At 44.8% G+C, this 22,694-nt stretch overlaps 1 protein-coding gene across 1 annotated transcript in view; it reads right to left on the reverse strand.

Moving 5' to 3' along the window:
- LOC118209690 (cytoplasmic dynein 2 heavy chain 1) overlaps positions 1 to 22,694 on the reverse strand; it is a 158,113-nt gene that overhangs the window by 133,765 nt on the left and 1,654 nt on the right. The window contains 32 exon segments of the mRNA XM_035385246.1: positions 1,048 to 1,099; positions 1,101 to 1,164; positions 1,796 to 1,946; positions 2,949 to 3,062; positions 3,231 to 3,343; positions 3,819 to 3,936; positions 4,941 to 5,073; positions 6,583 to 6,965; positions 8,075 to 8,245; positions 8,699 to 8,813; positions 8,898 to 9,053; positions 9,206 to 9,411; positions 9,585 to 9,734; positions 10,739 to 10,866; positions 11,106 to 11,221; positions 11,824 to 11,951; positions 12,836 to 13,064; positions 13,738 to 13,877; positions 14,208 to 14,306; positions 14,738 to 14,899; positions 15,625 to 15,720; positions 15,829 to 16,024; positions 16,307 to 16,482; positions 18,282 to 18,406; positions 19,286 to 19,397; positions 20,047 to 20,160; positions 20,416 to 20,550; positions 20,657 to 20,889; positions 21,191 to 21,335; positions 21,420 to 21,538; positions 22,030 to 22,168; positions 22,448 to 22,618. Coding sequence (XP_035241137.1) covers positions 1,048 to 1,099; positions 1,101 to 1,164; positions 1,796 to 1,946; positions 2,949 to 3,062; positions 3,231 to 3,343; positions 3,819 to 3,936; positions 4,941 to 5,073; positions 6,583 to 6,965; positions 8,075 to 8,245; positions 8,699 to 8,813; positions 8,898 to 9,053; positions 9,206 to 9,411; positions 9,585 to 9,734; positions 10,739 to 10,866; positions 11,106 to 11,221; positions 11,824 to 11,951; positions 12,836 to 13,064; positions 13,738 to 13,877; positions 14,208 to 14,306; positions 14,738 to 14,899; positions 15,625 to 15,720; positions 15,829 to 16,024; positions 16,307 to 16,482; positions 18,282 to 18,406; positions 19,286 to 19,397; positions 20,047 to 20,160; positions 20,416 to 20,550; positions 20,657 to 20,889; positions 21,191 to 21,335; positions 21,420 to 21,538; positions 22,030 to 22,168; positions 22,448 to 22,618 — 4,689 coding nt within the window.

Below are 22,694 nucleotides of genomic sequence, written 5' to 3' on the forward strand. Positions count from 1 at the left end.
TGCGTGGGGCTCTCGGTCCCCTGTCCAACTGAAAGCGCAGCGGAGGAATTTTTCTTCGAGGTATTCTACCATCGCCTCCACGCCTCGGGGTTCACCACACTTTTCCAAGAAACATGTCCGCTTGATTACAGTGTGTAACCAGCAACAATCACGGGAAACCGGAGCCCTGCATCTGCTGTGTGAAGTCTACCAAGCAGCCACTTGGGAAGTAACCATAGTTTAATAATTTCACAGTAAAAGGCAGACTGCAGAAGGATACAGATTACTTTCAGCAATTTTCAAGTAATGACTGTCAACTGACATTTTTATCGGGTATAAATTAGTCATCCCCAAAATGAACCTTGTGACCCCAAAAGGAGTCGTACCCCTAGATTGAGAACCGATTAGTGTAATAAACTATATATTCATGCTCAAAAGCAACCCAATCAGTCAGATGAATTTGTTTATTATTTTAAACTGATCATTTTAAAAGCTAAGCTAACAAACAAAGCCATACAGGGACTCAGTAGCTCCCTGGACTTGCACCCTCTGCTTATTAAAGTAAAAAAGTTGCTTTTACAAATAGAACTGTTAGCATGCCCTAATCTTCCTCTTCCATGTATGTGGAAACTTGGTTGCAGTTTGCATTAGTGCTGTAATGTAAAAAAGGGCAGTGTCAGCATCAGCCAATAAAACCAAACAAATATAAGTTATTGATTAGGCCATAATTTCCATATTTTTCCACATTTAATTTACAGCACCAACAGGGCATCAAATGACACTTGCATTTGTGTTGCAATATCAAACCAGTCAAGCTTTTTTTGTTGTATTTTGTATAACTCCACATCATGTCCTACCTGGTACTCAAAGGTGTAGTATAAACTCCACATCATATCCTACCCGGTACTCAAAGGTGTAGTATAACTCCACATCATATCCTACCTGGTACTTGTAGGTGTAGTATAACTCCACATCATATCCTACCTGGTACTCGTAGGTGTAGTATAACTCCACACCATGTCCAAACTGGTACTTGTAGGTGTAGTATAACTCCACATCATATCCTACCTGGTACTCGTAGGTGTAGTGGAACTCTGCATCCACCATCTGGATGTAGCAATGTCTCGATGTTGTGGATGATGTCCAGGATCAGAGCTTTCAGCTTCAGCTGCAGCACACTGGAGTCTGTAGGCCCAACGCGCATATTTACAACACAGCCACATCACATTCGCAACCATCCGCAACACATTCACAACCATCCGCAACACAGCCACAACACATTCACAACCATCCGCAACACATTCACAACCATCTGCAACACAGCCACAACACATACATAACACAGCCATAATACAGCGCTTGCTTATTACCTCAGGAAAATCATATTAAGAGTAATAGTTTGATGAACCCACATTTCATGTCCATATAATGGAGCTTAAGAATTCAAACAACTGTCTGTACAGAGAATTTAGTTTTCTTTGGTTTGGTTGGCGATAATTACTCTTCAAACCTAATAAATAGATCTGATGTATTTTTTGAAGCCAGAAATTCAAGCAGTCTTTACAGAAAGAGCCATATGAAATGAAGGTGATTTAAATGTTATTTAATACATGATGTGACACTCATGCTATCTCTCAAGCACATACTAACTGACACTCACAATCACCGACATAAAGATATTCACTGCCTGAAAGGAAGGTGCAGTCCACGCACACCCAAGCAATTTCTCACAGATATACATATTTGAATGCATGCACACATACACAACACGCAAACACACACACAAACACGCGCACGCGCACACGCACACACACACCTGCACCCCCCGTGTCCTCTGTGCTGCTGTCCACGCTGGTGTAGTGTTCTAGCTTCGCCATCAGCTCCAGCTCTAGCTGCTGCAGGCTCTGATGGTGGATGGCGTTCTCCACATCCTCAGTGAACTGTATCTGCTCTGCTAGGCACAGGATCTGAGGGAGAAGTCAAACCAGAGTCCTCCCTATTCACCCGTTACCACCTGACAGCGCTAAAGTAGAGCCACTCCTGCGTATTCATCATCATCTGAACACACAGCACCAGGCTTCAGTGCACTGCTGCAGATGAACCTACGTTAGCCATAAAAACATACCCACAGCTGTTACCATCACAGCTAACTGCCATACAACGGTCCCAGCACTCCGGAATGACTTAGCTGACAGCTGAAAGGGATAGTCTGCCTTAAAAATGAACCATTAACTAATTTTCTTACTTCAAGATATTAATTTTGAAAAAAAGATTTGATCAGACTGCCAAGAAAGGTCCACAAGGCCTCATTTCAGAATGAACAGAAGTCTGTAGACAAAGAAGATCCAGTGGAGGTCCTAATTTAAGATCTCTTAGAAATACCCAAATTATTTAAAATGCCATAATTAGTGAAAATTACTGTAATCCAGAAGCAATAGCAATAAAAACTCTTAAATTCTCATTTTCCGTAGAAACTTGTTAACAAGGAAAATCAACAAGGCAGTAATACATACTATATAACCAGAAGACGGGGGAAATGATGTTTATAAAAACCACAGTACAGCCAAGTTAAGAAAATGAGTGAATAACATACATTTCCTCGGTCCATTTTATCACAAGACTCATTGACATGGGAGTGAAAAGACAGGTTGGTGTGCCATGTAGTATAAAGAGATACAGGCATGTACACATGCAGTATGCCTGCTGCAATAGCTTTGTGCTTTTCCCCCAAAATCTCTTTTTATTTTCTCATTTCTACATGCAGCCCTTGAAATACAGATTAATATGGATTATTCTTACCCTTATTTCGCCAGGTCTCTCTTATAAAAGAGATTGGACAACTCAATGGGATTTGCAGGTTAAATAAAGGTTAAACTCATTAAAAACCCTCAACAGTCCTTTGGTAGCCCTGGGCTACCCGAGCGCTGGTAAAGTGGGGTCATGGAAGGGTGAGAGCAGAGCAGATTTACCTGTGAGGGGTAACGCGAGGGATCCACATCTCCCCTTTTACCCGCCATCACACACTCACAGAGGAGCTGCTTCAGGGTCTCCTTCATCTCTACGGACAGATTACTCAGCCAAACCTGGAGCACACGCACGCATACACGCACACGCACACACACCCATACACACACACACACACACACACACACGTGCAGAGAAACGCAAGCACACACAAAACAGAGACTTTACACAACTGCATGATGGAGCAGGACACAGGTAAACACACTCATTGAGCAGGCCTGCCTCACCTCTACATCATTGGAGATGCGGATCATGTTTCTCAGGAGGACCACCTCGCCCTCCAGGGACTTCATGGCTGTGATGTTCTGGTAGCCTTCGTCAAAATCCACACTGCTGATACCTGCAAAACACACATACACACACACACACACACACACACACACACACACACACCCGCATGCGTACACGCACAGGCACACAGGAATTACAATCATATATTCAAAGGAGATTCAAATAACCTTCAAATGATTAAATATTTCTTCAGTATAAAATAACCACAAGAAAAAGCCCTGGATTTAGTGCTACTTACATACACTGTGTTTGTGTGACTTGTGTGTGTGTATATAGACAGGTCTACACTACTGTGTGAGTGTGTGTGTATGTGCGGGGCTGTGTGTGTGTGTGAGTATGTGTGTGTCCTGGTGTGTGTGCGTCTGTGTTAGCAGTGCACCAACGCTACACAACATTGAAAGCTGCCACTTGCTTAGCCATGGTTGTGCAGTCACTAGCATTACAACCCCATCCTCTATGGACTCATTCTAATGTGTGCCCTGTGTCTGAGCGTGACGCCACGCCAGGCTGCCAGGCCCACGCACCGGCAAACAGCTTCTTCAGGTGGGACTGGATGACCGCGGGGTTGGTGGCCTGGCCCAGGATCTCCAGGAGATCATCGTCCCCGATGAAATAAAACCGAGGGAAGGCCGACCGCTTCTCCTGCGGACACAAACGAGCTCTCAGTGCGAGTGAAGCCAAGGCTAGCCTGCCGCTAACCTCCGTGTGCTACAGAGAAGGCCCAGCCTAACTGCACTGCCAGACAGATTAGAAACTCAACAGACAAGAAAATACCAAGCTCTCTTAGATTTTTCTCTACATTTCACTGAAACCTCTAAGTGACGCAGAGGCACTATGTGATAACATGCTTTACCTTTATGGTAGTGTAACACGTATGCTGGTCTAAAATTGCACAGACCATAGAGACCGCTGTTCATGTTTTTTAACAGAGAAGCCCATGAAGGATGGAGAAACACGTCATTTTTATTAATGCCTTTTGCGTCACTTTGAACCCGCAAGATTTTAATACCAAGGGGATTCACCTCCCTATGAGAAGTGTTTAGTACACTGACTCAGATCTCACAGGGACACAGGTCTCAGGGGGACTCTGGTATCTGAAAATACCTCCACAGGCATTACTTCTTTTCAAAAATTATAAATTAAAAGGCTGACTCAAACCAATGTCCTTATAAGTCACTACAGAATCACTGAAGTGCACTGTGTAAGCACAGTTTCCATGGACCTCAGTGATAATTTGATAATTGCGAATGTGATGTGTAGATACTGTGCAGATATCCTAACTTAGCTTAGCTTCCTTTGTTCTGGCCACCATTATTCAGAAACAGGGAAATAAAAGCAGAAGGACTAATAAAATTTAATTACAACTGTAATTATCTTAATAAAAAGCATATGGGAAATTAGTATACACCAAATACCACAGACATTATGCTGTTATTAAAAATTAATAAATTGTGCTATTAAAAATAGCGATAAACACAAAAAAGTGTCTTGGGAACAATAAATATTTTTGACTGCACAGTGCACACTTTCATAAATGTTGTTCTATGTGGCACTCTATTTCTCTATTTTCTATTAACTCATTAAGGAACCAGGCAAGGGAATTTTCCTCCCCTGAATGCAGCAACTTGTCTGTAGTTCCGGATTACCTCCAAGAACTCGTTGAGAGACTTCTGGCACCTCTGAAGCTGGTCAAGGATGGTGATGAGGGAGTTTCTGATTCCGACACGAGCGGCAAGTGACATCACCCTGGTGTCCCTCTGCACGTCAGCCATGATAGACCTGCAAGAAACACACAGACACTGAATGCATACAAACTAAACTCATATAGTAGGTACACAGGGACTACAGTCAGACAGGAAATGCACAGGGACTACAGCTAGACAGAAAATACACAGGTACTACAGCCAGACAGAAAATACACTGGAACTACAGCCATACAGGAAATATACAGGGACTACAGCCAGACAGAAAATACACAGGAACTACAGCCATACAGGAAATACACAGGGACTACAGCCAGACAGAAAATACACAGGGACTACAGCCAGACAGGAAATACACAGGGACTACAGCCAGACAGGAAATACACAGGGACTACAGCCAGACAGGAAATACACAGGGACTACAGCCAGACAGGAAATACACAGGGACTACAGCCAGACAGGAAATATACAGGGACTACAGCCGGACAGGAAATACACAGGGACTACAGCCGGACAGGAAATACACAGGGACTACAGCCAGACAGGAAATACACAGGGACTACAGCCGGACAGGAAATACACAGGGACTACAGCCGGACAGGAAATACACAGGAACTACAGCCAGACAGGAAATTCACAGGGACTACAGCCAGACAGGAAATATACAGGTACTACAGCCGGACAGGAAATACACAGGTACTACAGCCAGACAGAAAATACACAGGGACTACAGCCAGACAGGAAATATACAGGTACTACAGCCGGACAGGAAATAGCCTACACAGGGACTACAGCCAGACAGGAAATACACAGGGACTACAGCCAGACAGGAAATACACAGGTACTACAGCCAGACAGGAAATACGCAGGAACTACAGCCAGACAGGAAATACACAGGGACTACAGCCAGACAGGAAATATACAGGTACTACAGCCGGACAGGAAATAGCCTACACAGGGACTACAGCCAGACAGGAAATACACAGGGACTACAGCCAGACAGGAAATACACAGGAACTACAGCCAGACAGGAAATACACAGGAACTACAGCCAGACAGGAAATACACAGGAATTACAGCCAGACAGGAAATACACAGGAATTACAGCCAGACAGGAAATACACGGGGACTACAGCCAGACAGGAAATACACAGGGACTACAGCCAGACAGAAAATACACTGGAACTACAGCCAGACAGGAAATACACAGGGACCACAGCCAGAAACGAAATTCACAGGGACTACAGCCAGACAGGAAACAGGCAAGGGCTAAACTCGAGACAGGTAACCTGCAGTTATGCCACTCTGTCAGAAAACAGGGACTAACTCGAAAGAAAACAAAGAGAACAGGAAATAAATGGGGACAGAAAAACAGACATAAAACTCCAACCACACAGACACAAGCACAGAATGGATGCAGGCACAAAAAATGCAGACATATAAAACAGAAATCCTCATATGAATAAACACACTCAAACAGCTGCTCTCACCAGCAGACACAAAAAGACACACACAGCTGCACTCAAAAACACAGACCTGCACACCATGTACTACCTATTAAAGCCGGTGTGCTGTAGACACTGACCTGAAGTCTTCATCCACCCTCTTGAAGCGGGCCTGCTCCCTGGGCAAGGCCCCACGCCCAAATATGGGTTCCAGGTAGACCCACTTCCTCTGGATGGCGTTGAGGTTGTGCAGGTACTCGTCCAGGTCGGCCAGCCTGGTCTCCCACAGAGAGACCTTGTCCTCGAAGCCCTTGTAGTAGGGCGAGTCCTTCAGGGACTGCAGCAGGCAGCGATTGTCGCCCACCTGGTTGACCATGTCCTTCCAGTCCTTGATGAGCTTGAGCGTCCGGCTCTGGCTGTCCACGTAGTCAGTCAGGGTGAACCCGGCCCCCACCCCCCACAGGTCCAGCTCCCGCAGGGCCTCACGGATGCTCACTTCGGCCTGTGCGCGGCTGTTCAGGTCCTGGAAGAGCAAACAAAATTCATTCTTAAGACGCAGTCAAATTAATTACACATTTCTAAATAATATTTCAGGATAGGTAGTAGTAGTAATTTATTTTGGTCCTTATTAACAATTTTCCAAAAAGAATGCACATAGAAATAAATAAATAACAATAAGGCATTAAATTAAATTAAAAGGAAAACAAAAAATATGCTATAATAGGTCGGGATGCTATGATAACATATTATAGAAAACGGCTCTCTGAGGGTCTGGGGTGGGAGGTGGGGGTGGGTGCAATAGCATCACCGTAACTTCTCACTTCTATAATTGACATGAAAACAATTTCTATGAACACCAACAAGCCAGGAACTAAACAAACTGTAATTTCCCCACCCCCACGAGAACAACACTGCCCCTACAGTTCATATTCAGATGAGTGTACTTTGGCCTGACTGTGTGATTTTTTTTTCGGTCCGCAAGCATCACCATTCTGAAAAATGATTGGTTTAGAAGGCATCCAAGTTGCTTTCATATACTTAAGCACTGTCGTTCAGGATATATTTCAGCGTAACCGTTTTTTTTTTGGCTGCTTGAAATGTGATTGACCAGTTTCAATCTGTCTTCTAATTTTTAATCAGATTACTAAGAAACACCTGAAAACAATCAAATCAGTACATCGTATGTAGCCTATACCTCAAAATCTATATGCTAATGTGGAAGGAATGGGACTACTATGATAAGCTGAAGCCAATAGATAAATTATGCAAACACTACTGTTATGATTCTGCAAAAACAGCCATGCGTATCAGGCATGCTACCACCAACTGTTATGAATTACCCTGAATATGTTTGGGAAGATTTAGACTATAGTGTAAAATCCCCCCCACTCCCAACCCTGTAAAATTAATTCCACACAATATCACTATTAACGACCTAGCCATAAATATATTATTTTGCTTTTTAACTGGAAATTCCATTCATCCTTGACCAATAGAGAGCGATTAAACAACACGATCATGGGACAGGAAGTGAAGAATCAAGAAGTAAATACGCGAGAACCAAAATCTAAAATCAGAAACGCAAAAGCAGCACATCTGAAAAAACCCAAATCAAACCAGCCCAGGCCAGACCTTCAGCTCCATGGCCTTGTCCACGATGGCATCAGCGACCTTGAGTAGGTCACCGAAAAGCAGCTTCTCCAGCGTGGTACCTCGGGGCAGTCCCAGGAGACGGAAGAGGTCCAGCCAGTGGTCCTGCGAGAGGTGCTCGCCCCGGACGTACTTCAGCACCGGAACCACCCCCTACACCACAAACACCAATCAGGGGTGAGGGAGGGGTTATGTGAGGGTCCAGTGCAGAGTGAGATGCAGCTACTCCGTTGATGACCACTGACAATTTCACTAAGAACCCAGCAGTATAGTACAGAAACCCAGAAAAAAATATAATTTACAAAGAAGCTCCAGCATATGTCCCCATAAAAGTGCCACTGAAGAGATTCAAAATGCTCTTAAGGATTGTTTTCTTCTAAAAACTGGAAAGCCTAAGTGAGGATTTTTGCTATATCAATACATGTGTGAACACCATTGGAATCTCCTACACTCCTAAATGTGGGCAAAGAAACAATTCCAAAATCCCCACTGTAAAACAAACTTCAATGATGTAAATAAGGACTTTTCCACGTTTTTTTCTCTGCTGTGATTTTTCACTCCATTAAAATCTGAACAGAATACCAAAAACCTTTATCCGGGTTTTACCTTGTACTTGTCTACCTCCTTCTGCAGTTTGACAGTCATGGTGGTGTGCTCGTCCAGTTTTCTGAGCCTGTCGTGCCAGGTGAAGAGAAACTCTTCGAAAACGTAGGTTTTGCTCCTGGGAAGGACAGGTGGAGGTCATCGCAAGTCATAACAGAGACAGAGCACATTGTTTAAGAAGAGTAAGGCAGTCCTTCTGTACCTGAATGTTATCCAGTCTTCCTTCGCCTTGTCCTGAAAGCCCTCCTGGAATTCCTCATACATCGACCACATCTCAGAGAGTTCCTCCATGTCTTTGATGGTTTCCAGGGCGAGGGAGAAGTCGGGCGGGGCCAGGTCAAAGTGGCGGCAATCCTCACTGTGAAAGGAACGGGACCAGGGTTTGGTTAACCTCTGTCTCTGTCTGACCAGAAATGCCACCATCAAATTTAGAGTTAGAGTTATTTTGCAACAGCAAGAGGTAAATTCACAAAGTATGAGAAAAAAAGCAACACTGAGCGCGACACGCACATGAGCTTCTTGCGTGTGCTCTCCAGCTCGTCAAACTCGGCCTTCTTCTCTTTAATGGTCTGAACACATTTCTGAAGGGCCTCCCGGTCACCGGACTCGATGACATCACTGCTGGGCTTCAGCTGGTCCCAGCGAGCGCGAAACTTCTCCAGCTCCTGTAGGTACGCCTGGATCTGGGTTTCCGCATTGGACCTCATCACCTCCACCTGGGAACCATGGACACGCACAAGTCGCAAGTTAAGAGTTCAAACCCTCAGGATGAGTTATCGCCATTTTAAGTGTACAGGTTTAAATGTAGGAGAGTGATAATCCTGATGGAGACATGAGGGCCGGGTGACTGTGGCAGGCCCAGCCCTTACTGTGGGTGCGAGGCGCGTACCTGCTCTTTGATCATCAGCTGGTGGCTCTCCATCATCAGCTCAAACTTGTCCCACTTGGCTCTCAGGGAGCTGATGGAGTCCAGGCCCCCGCCCGCCACCGTGCGCAGCAATCTGTTTTTATCCTCCGCTTCCTGGAACAGGGGCAAGACCTGCAGGCACAGGCCAGCAATGGGGTAATTAAAGATCATCTATAGCAACAGGATATCACACTCTACATAATTTAGACTGAAAGTTGGGCAGTGTTGGCACCTTATTGGTATGGTGCGACACTACGCCCCAATGTGACAGCTCCATGCGTATTCAGCTGGGATGATAAGCACTATCTGGACCCTCGGCTCTCGTTCTGGCTATACTATTTGTAAACTAGCAAGGAAATTAAATTAGCCCTTAATTTTATTTCTAAATCCTTATTCTTGCCCCTGCGAGAATGTAATTCCTGAATTCCTAAAACTCTCACCCCACTCAGCTGGTCCTGTCAATTGAAAATAAGGGAGGAAATACTTCTTCTGACCGCCGTTTATGTAACTGAACATCCTGTCGCCAAAACACCTTCATTTGCTCACAACTAACCAGGGGCCAGAACTTATGAGATGGAAGGGAAGCAACAGGGAAGGAAAGCAGCATAAGTAGTTCATCTGGTGATTTAAAGTCTGTAACATGAACCCTAACTCTATAACTCTGACTGTGCAGCCGTTTATGTTCAAGGCAATTCGAAAATCCATTTAGAACTGAGAAGTTCCATTTTCTTTAATATAGGAATTTTAATCCAGTTGTAAAGTAAAATGTTTATAAATGCATTTGAGCCACGCAATGTCCACAAAGCACTGTGCAGAACCCATTTCAGAAAATTGACATGTATTTCACGCTCGGCCCTCTTAACAGGACAAATCTTAACACGGCCCATTTTCTTTCTCCCGTTGTGAGCAGCATGTGGGGAAAGCCTTTAGGCCAATGCGACCGCCGCTGTTCCTCCCGTAACTAAAAGCCTCCACTCGCATCGCATATCCAGCACAAGTTTGGACAATGAAGCACCTTCGGTCATGCTAATGTTATTTCCAGCTGTTTCACAGCTGCAAACGTTACAGTATAATTTGCATATCACTTCAAAAGACAGGTGCTGTGAACAGAAAAGCCTACGAGGGCGAGTGTTTACGTTGGGCTTCCTCTCTTGCAGTTCCCCGTGCTTGATGTTGGCCTCGCCTATTTCATCGATGCTCTCAGGCCGGGTCGATAAGGTTTCCATGGCTCCAGTGACAAAGGTGTCAATGTCCTGCGTGTGTGCTGAAGAGGCAAGACAGCAACCATTAGAATGTGTGTGCGAGAAAGAGCGCAGGGGGAACGGCCTATGCATTCTTCACCAAAATCCTAAAGGCAAAACTGTAGCTTCAATCTCTGAAGAACCACGCAAACAGCAATCATAATACAATCATGGCACTTCACTTCTTAATATGTTTCTTTAATCACAGAAGTGGGCTTAAATCCACGGCTCTGCATTAGAGCTATGTGACAAAATGACCTACCCTGGATAGATTTCCTCAAAGACAGGAGAAGGGCATCAAACAGCCTCTGGATCAAATCATCGACCACTGCCTTCACAGGGTCACAGTTGACAGTTATGCAGTCCACCTTCTCAGTGCTGCGAAGCAGACAGACATGTTAGGAAACTTAAAACTGCTCTGTTGAAGAAGTGGGCAGGTTCACCTCAAGTAGGGTTGCCAAAGGCAGAACACAATTATTTGAAGGCAAGATGCTGACGTGGAATGGTGCAATGACATAACAAGGGGGGGCAGCATTCTTTAGAGGACGGCCCTGTTTGCTGTGGTATAACTCATTCCCTCTGCTAACTCAATGAGGACCAGGGGGAATGTGTGAGGACCATTTCTAACTTTAGTCTGTTTCAGGGGAGCATTCAAAAAATGCTTGAGGCCATCAAATTAAAATAAAAGGAGATGCAATCTTGCTCATAAACAACCCTTCACGGTATACAGGGTCTCATGATAATGCAATTTCTCATTTCCCCTCATTTAGAGCCCATTCTGCCTATTTTCCAGCCAATTAAGGGAAAAGTGGTGTATTCACACTGGGCCTACGTTGTCAACCCCTGGGAAATCTAGGAGGCGAAACTCATCTGCATGCAGTTGAGGAGTGGAGGTTCTTTTTTTCCCACATTTTGTAAATCAAGTTTTGCAGTGTAATTAGGCATTTTGGACGTGACATGGCGCACATCTGTTCCGATACCTGGGTAAGCGTTCCGACTCCTTCCCCCTGACTTTCAGGGCCTTGAAGTTCCTCTCCCAGTCCTGCACTGTGTGGACATGCCTCTCAACAAGAGCTTCGAGATCCACCTGACCCAGCACCACCCACTCCTACAGGGCAAATCAAGATCATCGCTTTCACCAATCAGAGCATCTACACCACTTCAACTCACAAAGCGAACATTCAACACTCACTACTGCTTATTCTTACTAATTTTTATTCTAATCTAAGGACAAGTTCCACTTCCCTGCTTCTTCTACACTATATTTTTCATTCATTTCAATGGCTCCCAAACTTGGGAAATATTCATTATGTTTAGGGTTAAAAGTTCAGGACAGACAGATGTGGCTAAACGGGATACTTCCCAGTGTGCCACTTCGTAGTTTGCCAAACTGAGGGGTCACAAATAAATGGCCACTGCCTCAGCCATAACTGTCCAATGGCACCAATAATTAGATCTACTATAGTGGTGAGTAAGCTAAGCTACATTACCACTAAAGTCATCACGTGCACCTCATAATTAAAACCAAAGGACTACACGCATGTCTACATTTCCACCGAAGGACTGTATGGATCTGTACACTACCACCAAAGGCTTTGTGCAGATCTCTACACTACCACCAAAGGGCTTTATGTGGTTCTCTACATGATGACAAAATGCCCTCCTGCGGCCCAATTATAAATGGAAATGTAGCATTCTGGAAAGCTCCTCACTGGCGGATACGCTATGTGCCATGCTGCCAGTTTCAGTGTAGAATGTGCGGTCTAACAGCAGCGTGTACAACAACCCAAACAGAAAGAGGAAAAACCTTGAGGCCAGACGGGGGATTCCCCTGAGCCAAAAAAAAGCTGCGAAAAACAAAAAGCACACATATGCCAGAGTGAAAAAAAAACTTTCTATTTTCAGTTTTCTAATGACCTGGGTCACTCTTAACAGCACAACACCAGCAGAATTAGAGCCTGATTAAATGCCCCGGTGGGGAATCCAGCACACCTTGAACTTGTCCTGCACAAGCAAGAGCCGGCTAAAGAGGTCTTCTGCCTTGCTGAAAATGGTGACGAAGCCGCTCGCGTTCCTGTCAATCATCACGGGGAAGATGGGCTCCTCCCCTGGCTCACCGACTCCTTTGAACTGGTTGGGGATGGAGATGAAGCGCTTCATCTCTCTGAAGTACTTGGCTCTCACTTCCTCAAACGGGGGCCTGAACTGGAGCCTGCCCTGCCTGGGACACAGACAGTATGCTGAAACTCTCCTGACGTCACTGAACATAGGCCACAAGTGCACACAGCAAGAACCTCTGCCACCCATAAACGTCTCAACACATCAAAAACACAGCAACTTATTCCTTGCCCTGCAGACCATCATTACAAAAGATGTGAACCAAATATTTATATTTATATAAATTATCTAACAATTATTATTATGATTTTTATTTATTTTATATACACAACCGACAGATCAAAATTTCAGATCCTCAACCAGTGACAGAAGTGACGAACTGCAGAACAAATAATTGACTGTGGGGTTTTTTTTTCTCTACTTATCTGCCATTGATAATATTATCACCATTATTTACTCAACAGACACCCTTCCTGGGTGACTGACATAGCAGACATAGCTTTCATTGTGTAATTCATTCACATAGCATACGCAAACACACTGTCTGGTTGCTTGTTCAGGACTATAAAAGCCTGAGGCACCTGCAACCATGTCATGTTAAACTCAGTTCCTCATTTACTATGACGTACGACTAACCACTGAATACGGACAAATTCTTCGGGAACAATTTTTTTTTCTGGTCTATGTACAAGCCTGTCCTTCTGGCTTTGGAACAGGACACTAGTGTTGTGGAGTTAAAGGTGTGAGCTTGACGAGTCTACAAAAGAGCAGCTCACTTGAAAGTCAGGTCCACGTTGATTTCCGGAAGGTTCTTGTTGAGGGCTTCCAGTCCGACTTGGTACTGGTGCTCCAGGGCTTTGTACAGCTGATGGTTCCAGTGCTGGCGCCAGGCCCGCATGTCTCCCGACCGGAAACCCTGAGTAGACACCGCGTTACCGCCAAGGTCAAGGTCATCCAGGGCTACCATGACCGTCACCCCACTCACAGGCAACTTCTTTCACCAATCAAGGAACACATTCACAGGGTGTGTGCCCTGGTCACTACAACAAACTGCTAATCTAAATCATCTGAAGTAACATGGACAGAGTCCATTATCCATTTTTCACCTGATCCAACATAAGTCTTTAAGACATGTTACTGTAGACCTGTCTGCCTCCAACTACCCCATCCACAACTGGCACTCCTTCAACCTCTTCATAATTCTATCCCAAGACCCTCCTCGCCTGTTCCATACTATTAGTGTTACCTGTGACTCTAGCGCAGCAAATCCCGTTCGCAGATCCTGTAACCCGTCCTTCCATCGCTGCTGGTGACGCAGGAGGTCAACGTTCATTAGAGTCACCACCTGTGAAGACCCAGCAGCATGACGGCAGTTTTAAGGCTGGGAGAACAGCTATATGTTGCGGTTCCATATCACATCATCGCTAAGACCTCCCATCGAGTGCCTACAAATATGTGAACGAGCATGCCGTCCAAGACCTCACAGCATTTCATTAAACTGCTAAGTGCGCTACAGATTCAGTCAAGACCTGAAGACCCTGTTGGTCTGACTGGCATCTTTAAACTTCGAGCAATTGAGAAAAAAAGGATTTCTGTCCTTTCCTGCCCTTGTTTCTGGCTAATTAAGAGCCCGGGTGTGACAACCCCCAGACACCCTTCAGCCTTCTGGCCTAGCGACCGCAGAGCCAGCACACAGTCGATCCAATCAGCCGTGACATTTTCAGGACACCAGCCCTCCAGGAAAGGAAGTGCAACTGGTCTGGTCAGGATGTGTACCTTCTCGGTGAAGTCCGTGTGCCACTTCCTCAACTTCCTGTTTTGGGTGGACAGGTTCTCTGCAGAGGACTGCAGCTTGCCGATGTACACCTCCAGCTCTTTGGGATTGTCCCAGGTGATCTGCAGCTTGCCCCCTGACTCCCGGGATTGGGACCGTGGGCTCTGCTTTTGGTGGCCAAAGTAAAACCACAGGTGTGCATTTGTGATGAGAAAAACAGAAATATAACCATGAAACTATACACCTTAAGTAGGGCCTACAGTTTTCTTGACCAGAGCTTGCAACCGGTAAGTCCATCCATCCACTCATTTTCTATCCCGCTTATTCCTGATCAGGGTTGCGGAGGGTGAGGGGAAGCTGAAGCCTATCCCTGTGAGAACTGGGCAAGAGGTAGGAATACACCCAGTATAGGTCGCCAATCCATCACAGGGCACACACAACAATCTCTTGCACACTCATACCTATGGGCAATTTAGAATGTCTAATTAGCCTAACCTGCATGTCTTTGGACTGTGGGAGGAAATCAGAGTACCTGGAGGAAACCCACACAGACACAGGGAGAACATACAAACGTGTGTGCTGCCCCAACATGTCTTTTGAAGTAAATAACCTTACCCTATAGCTGGTTTCTTTACACAATTAAGCAATGATTGATTATTAAAAGACAGACCAATCATAATTATTTTGTGCAATCCAGCAAATGATTGATAGTGCACACTCGGATTTAATTATTCAAACAGCAAGCTCTCATAAAAAAATGGCACACTATTACAGTAGCTCAGAACAGATGGTGCATATATAATGCATAGATCATACATTATATATGCACTGGACTTCTTTTGAACAGGATGTAATGAAAAACATAAATATTCACTGCAATAATAAATACCTTTATCACTTGTTCAAACGCCAAGGCGTAGTTCAGCATCATGGGCCTCTGGGAAGGAATCATCTGTTGATCTATGGTGTTGTAAAAATGAGCCACCTGCCAAAAAATACAGCATTTACACAATGGCAACACTGGCCGTGCTACGAGTCAGCAAAGGTCAAATCGTTTCTGTGTTTGAGAACTCCGGTTATGATGGGCACGCACCTGTTTGAGGATGATGGCCTGTCTGTAGAACTTGTCTGCCGTGTTGGCGGCCTGCTGGATTTTGGCGGGAATGGCGAACCCCAAGGCCGAGAGCTGGCGGACCTCTCTCAGCAGGGTCACCAGCCGGTCCGAGTACTGGATCTTCAGCTTCCCGTCCACGTGGTCCAGCTCCATCACACGGCTGCTGGCCTGCAGGCTGGAGGGGTGCCCAATCTCATCAAACCAAAATATTTGCTTTGTTCAAACATTACTTCAGACTTCAGTATTTACATAATATTACACTACCAGTATGTTACCTCTAGTAATATACTGCATGGCGCACATAACAAAATACTGAGTGCTTGTGTAGGGCTCGGTGGAAACCTAAAGGGCATTCTGTTACATATTTTGACAGATTTATCGCTTGATCTGCTGACTGACTCATTGATTGATGGGTCAATAGAGAGCACAGTGAACAACAACAGAATTATCTGATCACCTGATTCCAGACTTTGGATCGGAGAGCCCTGATTGGATGTCTCGTGACCAGTCGTCAAACTGGTCCTGCTCATAAGCCCGGAGCTGCTCCTGCAGGTCGTCGGAGAACCTTACAAATGGACGGTACCCAGAGAGGTCCGACAGAAGGGCTGCTGCCATTTTGATGGAATCCTCCACCTACGGCACGTGGGCAGGTCCATTTCGTTTGTAAATGAGACGCAGAACAAGGTGCAGACCAAAAGTGGACAAACATTCCAGAAGCACAACACTCTCTTTGCTTCTTCATTTATTAAACAATATTTTATTCACTTTCTGAGGTTTTAATATTATTCCAGTTTTAATGCATGTTCAGTCTGCCAAGACAGTTTTTGGGCGTGACGTTTCAGGTATTTACAACAGTTTCTGCTTTACAGTGACAGGTATATAGGGATATTGGTCTAAAGCAGGAAAATACAGTAAGTAACTCCAAACTTCGCACAGCAATGTTATGTTTCCAGAGATTGTACATGTATACTAGCTGATTATTCTTCAAAAAATTATAGGCCTTGTGGTAGGGTGGGCGTGGTTTTGCGTTGGCTGCAGAGAGAGAGTGGGCAGGGCGGCTCTCGGAACTCTGCGCCACAGCTGTTGGCGATTATTAATCAGCACTGATGGTTAATTGTTTGATTAATGAACAATGTGCTGATTACCTCGACAGTGAGCCTGGACGCTTAAAAAGCCGGTCTACACAGACGGAACGGGGGACTGGAGACGGATGAAGGGCTGACGGACGGTCAGCCGGGAAATTGTGTGTGTGTATAAAAAAGTGTAACAAAAAGCCGCGTGACGGCAGTAAAAATAAAAGACGCATTCGCGTCCAAAAATAAACTCTCGTCTCTCTTCCTGCCGTCCTCCCCGTACGGGCCACCACTGTAGCAAACTGCGTGCCACCGCTCGTGTCAGAGATGAGAGAGACGAGAGTTCATTTTTGGACGCGAATGCGTCTTTTATTTTTACTGCCGTCACGCGGCTTTTTGTTACACTTTTTTATACACATTCTTTTAAAAACACAACAAAAACTGAAATTATATAAAAGACCCCAGAAATGTAAACTATACATTTAAGGAGCAAAGAGAGTGTACATCCTTGTTGAATGAGGGTCCATTTAGTTAAAAAACAAAGCACAAGTAACAAAGAGGAGAGATGTATTTCCCTCCTTATGGCTAGCACTATATTCACACAAAACAACTTTGCTTAGTAGCCATACAGCCACCCTAGAATCAGTGACTCAGAAGCCCCTTTCACAGCAGACAACATCAAATCAATCGGCCATTCGATGTGGTTGAAAAGGCTCTACCGACTTGACCAACTTTATACTGATGTCCTTAAGAAGCCTGAAAATTGCTGGTGTGGTGCAAATCATACTCTACTACACTCGACTACAAGGTTATCTTGTTCACTGTATACATGCTTGTGTACAGACAGTAAAAACACTCGAAAACCTGTTGACGTTGCCATAATTGGTTTTCTATAAACACTTGTGAACATAATGGTCTTTAAAATGGTTTCAGGCTCCTCAGACTTGCATTTCCTACAAAGAGCGAAGTCAAATTCAGCTTTGGAATCCGCATATTTAATCACGATAATTCATCCGTCAGAGGGTGACTCAATGTTTTGACCCAATGACTTGGGCTGGCCCTCTTTCTCAGTAAAAGGAAGCGGGCTTTAACAGTGGAGTATGGCACTAGGGAAATGCTGAAACCACAGGAACAACCGCAAAAGGCACTAAAGGGCAAAGAGGATGAACGCAGGATGAACCAAATGACCAAATGAGCTTCTACTACAACAGCAGCATTAGTGATGGTTATTACCCCAGAGTTTTTATTTAGAATCAATTTAATTCACCTCACGGGATTAAATTCACCTCATTCATCAATGAAGTCACTTTTCTAGAAGGTATTTAAGACATGACTGCCTGGAGAGAGGCGCATGTGTACCTTCAGGGCCAGCTGTCGCACCCAAACAATGTTGTTGACGACCTCAGGGAGGTTCCTGCCAGCAAGGGGACCCGACTTTTCTCCCGGGATGCCATGACAACGGCTCTCAAAGTCTGTGCGGAGTCCTGGGAAGACACGGAAATTAAAGTTGTAAACACATACAGATACACACCTCACTGTGCTAATGCCATTTATGTTAGATGATTCCAAGAGGAAACTCCACTGGAAAAAGCATAAACCCAAAATTTAGAGAACAGTAAATCAAGAATCTCTCATTTGGTTTAGGTTTCAACACTGGCTTTTTTGTTATACGCTTTTAAAAAGGTAATGCCCTTCAATGGACTGCTTTTTTATATAGCGCTTTTATCCAAAGCGCTTTATAATTGATGCCTCTCATTCGCCAGAGCAGTAGGGGTTAGGTGTCTTGCTCAGGGACACTTCAACATGCCCAGGGCGGGGTTTGAACCGCAACCCTCCGACTGCCAGACAATCGGTCTTACCTCCGGAGCCATGTCGCCCCTTCATTTACCAATGTAACAGAGAAGTGCACTATGTGATTGCTTTCTCCTCCAAAGTCTCCCTTTCATGGAGGGGCACTTTTCAAAATTAAATCAGGATACCAAGAACTGCTGCTTCAAAACAGGAGACTTTGGGGCCAGAGAGCCAGCAGTATAAAAGGGCTTTGCTCCATTGTGATAATAAGCAAAGGCCTCAGCCTTTTTAATGCAAATAAAAATGTAAGTGGGGTCTGCCGGGTGATTTGTCCTGCTAAGGCATGCTTGACAACGGAGGTTTTTATGAGCATTGCAGCTTTAGCATGATTGGGAGTTCCAAATTTGGAGAGAAAGGGGGAAAAGATTTTTTTTTTAAATAAGCAATTTCGAAACAGGAACCAGTTTCAAGATATTCTTAATTTACCATTCTACGCATTTTTAGTTCATGTTTTTCCAGTGGAGGTTCCATTGAAATTCCCTTAATCGGACTGATACAAGCAAATAAGACACCCTTGATATAGTCCAGAAGCTTAGCCAGTAATGTCTCCCTTTCTGGAAGCAGATCCTTGCTAACGCTGGGCCGCTTGATTAGTTCCTTATACTTCTGAAACACTTGAAGAAGCTGAAAGAAGAAAATATTACATTTTCAGTTCAAGGACATACATCATAAAATGTGAATGATACCATATATGCGTTTATAAAATGACATTCTGATAAGATATCTTAGAATCCAGGAAACTTGATGGTGTCTTTGTAGCAACAAACTGAAATCTCACAATACAAAGTATGTCTTATCCAAGCTTATCGTTAGCGCCAGAATGCGAAATGCCTTCACGCAGGCAATATTAAATCATCAAACAGCCAGCATGGTATGCTGGCCATGTTAAATATTGGGCAAAAATGTGCTCTGCAAGACAATTCTAGAGACAGTAGACCCTCTGCTTAAACTAAACCAGAACATTTTAGAGAATCTAGTCTAGCCATGCACTGTCAGAATATGGGTAGAAAGCATGTTGGTAAATGGTAAATGCACTGCATTTATATAGCGCTTTTATCCAAAGCGCTTTACAATTGATGCCTCTCATTCGCCAGAGCAGTTAGGGTTAGGTGTCTTGCTCAAGGACACTTCGACATGCCCAGGGCGGGGTTTGAACCGGCAACCCTCCGACTGCTAGACAATCGGTCTTACCTCCTGAGCTATGTTAATGATGTCATAGTTCCTGCACCTGGAGATACTGTTTCCAGGCTATGTGAACACACCGCATAAGTACCTGCTGGGGGTTGTCCTGGACATCTCCAATGCTAACTTTTAGCTTGCCTGCAGCCTCCTGCTCAGCAGGCGAGACGGCCCTCTCAAACTGTGACACGGCTGCCTTCCAAAGAGGCTGAAACATCAGAATTGGCATATGACAACCTGAACACGCAAGCACAGGCCTTTTCATTCCATAATCAACAAATCCCTGACACAGCTTTTGCTGTGATCCTGACCTTTATGCTAAAAAGAGGAAGTTTTCTGAAAAACCGCGGGTTTTCTGTCAGACTTCAGACTACACAGTACTTAATCAGAAAGATATACAGACGGTTTAAAGGTCAAGAACGAGCACTGGCTTTAACCACTGAACACACGGGACGTGTCCGACCTCGGTGTAGGGGTTGTAGTGCAGCGCGTTCAGACCGGCGAAAGGTTCGAACACGTGTGCTGGAGAGAGTGCCTGCCCTTTCCCGGCTGGGAGAAGCCGCAGCAGTTTCTCATGAACCGTGCGAATCATCACCACCTGCATGAGAAGTTAACACCACCCAATTAACACCCAGTAAAGCAAACACCAATTTATTCAATTTATTCAGAATGGAATTGTGGGATACGCAGGTTATGGCACAAACCTCCTCGAGCCTTTGGGAAAGGTTCTGCAGAAGCTGTGGCTGATACTTATCACCCTTCCATGGGTGAGGGGCGTAGCGCTTCCACAGCTGCCCCGTCAGGTGATCACAGGCTCCCACCCACTGCTCACAGACAGCCACGCCCGACCGCAGGCTCTCCTTGACTGTGAGGAAGGGGTCCTCCCACAGCTTCAAGGAACTCAGCTTCTTCTGCACATACCGGCCCAGAGCTCCACCTGCAATGCACAACCCCACTCACACTCCCGAAAGGGCCACTTCCCAGAACCCCCACAGGGGCAGGATGGGTGTAGATCATCCCAACCCTAAAATTGCTGCACATTGGACCAAATCCTCTCCACTGAAACTAACCACTAAGAATTTTCCACGGTGATTCTTTTTCAGGGCGTTAGCCATAGACTGCAAAAGAACTGGTGCCCAATCATGGTTATTTGTGACAAACGCATCTAGCTCCTCCCAAAGACGAGTCTAGATCCTCCCAAACACTTAGCTGTGACCAATGACAGACGACTCTCGTACCTATGACATCCATCAGGCGCTGCATGCGGACTTCAGGGTATGGCTCGTGGTCATTCTGCCTCCACACGTCGTCCACCGTGTCTCTGGTGCTGTCCACAAGCTCCACGGCATCGGCTAACGCCACGCTGTCCAGGTTGTTATAGTCCTGTGAAGATGCGGGCAGAATTATGAATGTACAAGCAGATCCGAATGGAAAAGCGCAAAGAACAAACTGAGGGTGAACTGGTACCTTCTCAATATGTTGAAACAACTCAGAGAAATGGGCTGCTCTTTCTTTAGTGCTGGTCTTCCCGCCCACCTGTGAGAGGTCTGCCCAGTACTGAAACTCATCATTAGGAGTCAGAATACCTACAGGGAAAAGTCATTCAAAGACATTCTGCAATGGGCACACTAGATACACAAAAACAGTGGATATTCAGCCATGAAAAGTGTGTGCTTGCAGTAAATTGAATTCCACATTACTGAAATACAGCATCAAATATGGTATTCTCTTACAGTGTAACAAAGTACATTTTTTGTAAATTATAAAATGGAAATGAATATTATGCCACATAATATGTATTTTTTCTGCACTCTGCCACTATAATGAAGAATTAGATCCAAACTGACACATTCCCCTCCTGTCGGAAGAGTCGTAGCGCAGTACTACTTCAGCAAACACCCCATGAATCTCTTTCTGAAGACATAATACTTCAAAATCAAGTGTTCGGGCCTAATGGTGAATGCACAGAATCCAAAAAACATACTTGCTTTCTGTGGTGTTAGACAATGCCCATGAAGTAGTAAGATTGCCAAACCTCGGAACTCTTAACCGAAAAGTCTGTTACTGCGGCTCCTACCCAAGACATCGTCGCCTTTGAAGCTTCTCTTTCCGGTGTCTTCCGAGTCTGACCGCCTAACCACCAAACCCAGACCCACTTCCAGGTCACTCAATAAGCTCTGCAGTTTGGGGTCAATAATCTTACTCCATTTTTCATCCTTACAAAAAAATAAGAAAAAAGCCGATTAATTTGATTTAAAGAAATAGTTTACTTTCTGTGTTTATTAATATTATTGCAGTTTTAGTCTAAATATCATAGTATAATATTTAAAAATAAAAACAGGAAACTATCCCTTTACAGGAAGACATTGATCCAAGACATGCTCTGAGCGCAATCTTCAGAAGTTATGATCTGGTTTCTGTAAACCAGGATTCGGTAATCTATTGAATCACTGAATGCACTCATCTCCCACTGAAGATAAGTGAGCCGCAGTTACCTTCAGCAGTACGGGAGCAAACACTTGTCGCACAGCCTGATAGAGAGTGTTTATGGGGGACTCCAACATAGAAGAGACCAGTACATTGCTGTGGAGGTTGTCTTCTGTGATGACAGTGGGCCGCAGTTTGAAAAATACCAGCACTTTGTCTTTGCCGTCCGCTGAATCAATCTAACAACAAACGATATACTTCAAACAATATACTTCAGCACAGCCACCAACGTTTAGTACCTTCAGGCACTTCATT

This window comes from Anguilla anguilla, chromosome 12, assembly GCF_013347855.1.
Source record: "Anguilla anguilla isolate fAngAng1 chromosome 12, fAngAng1.pri, whole genome shotgun sequence".
Lineage (NCBI taxonomy): Eukaryota > Metazoa > Chordata > Actinopteri > Anguilliformes > Anguillidae > Anguilla > Anguilla anguilla.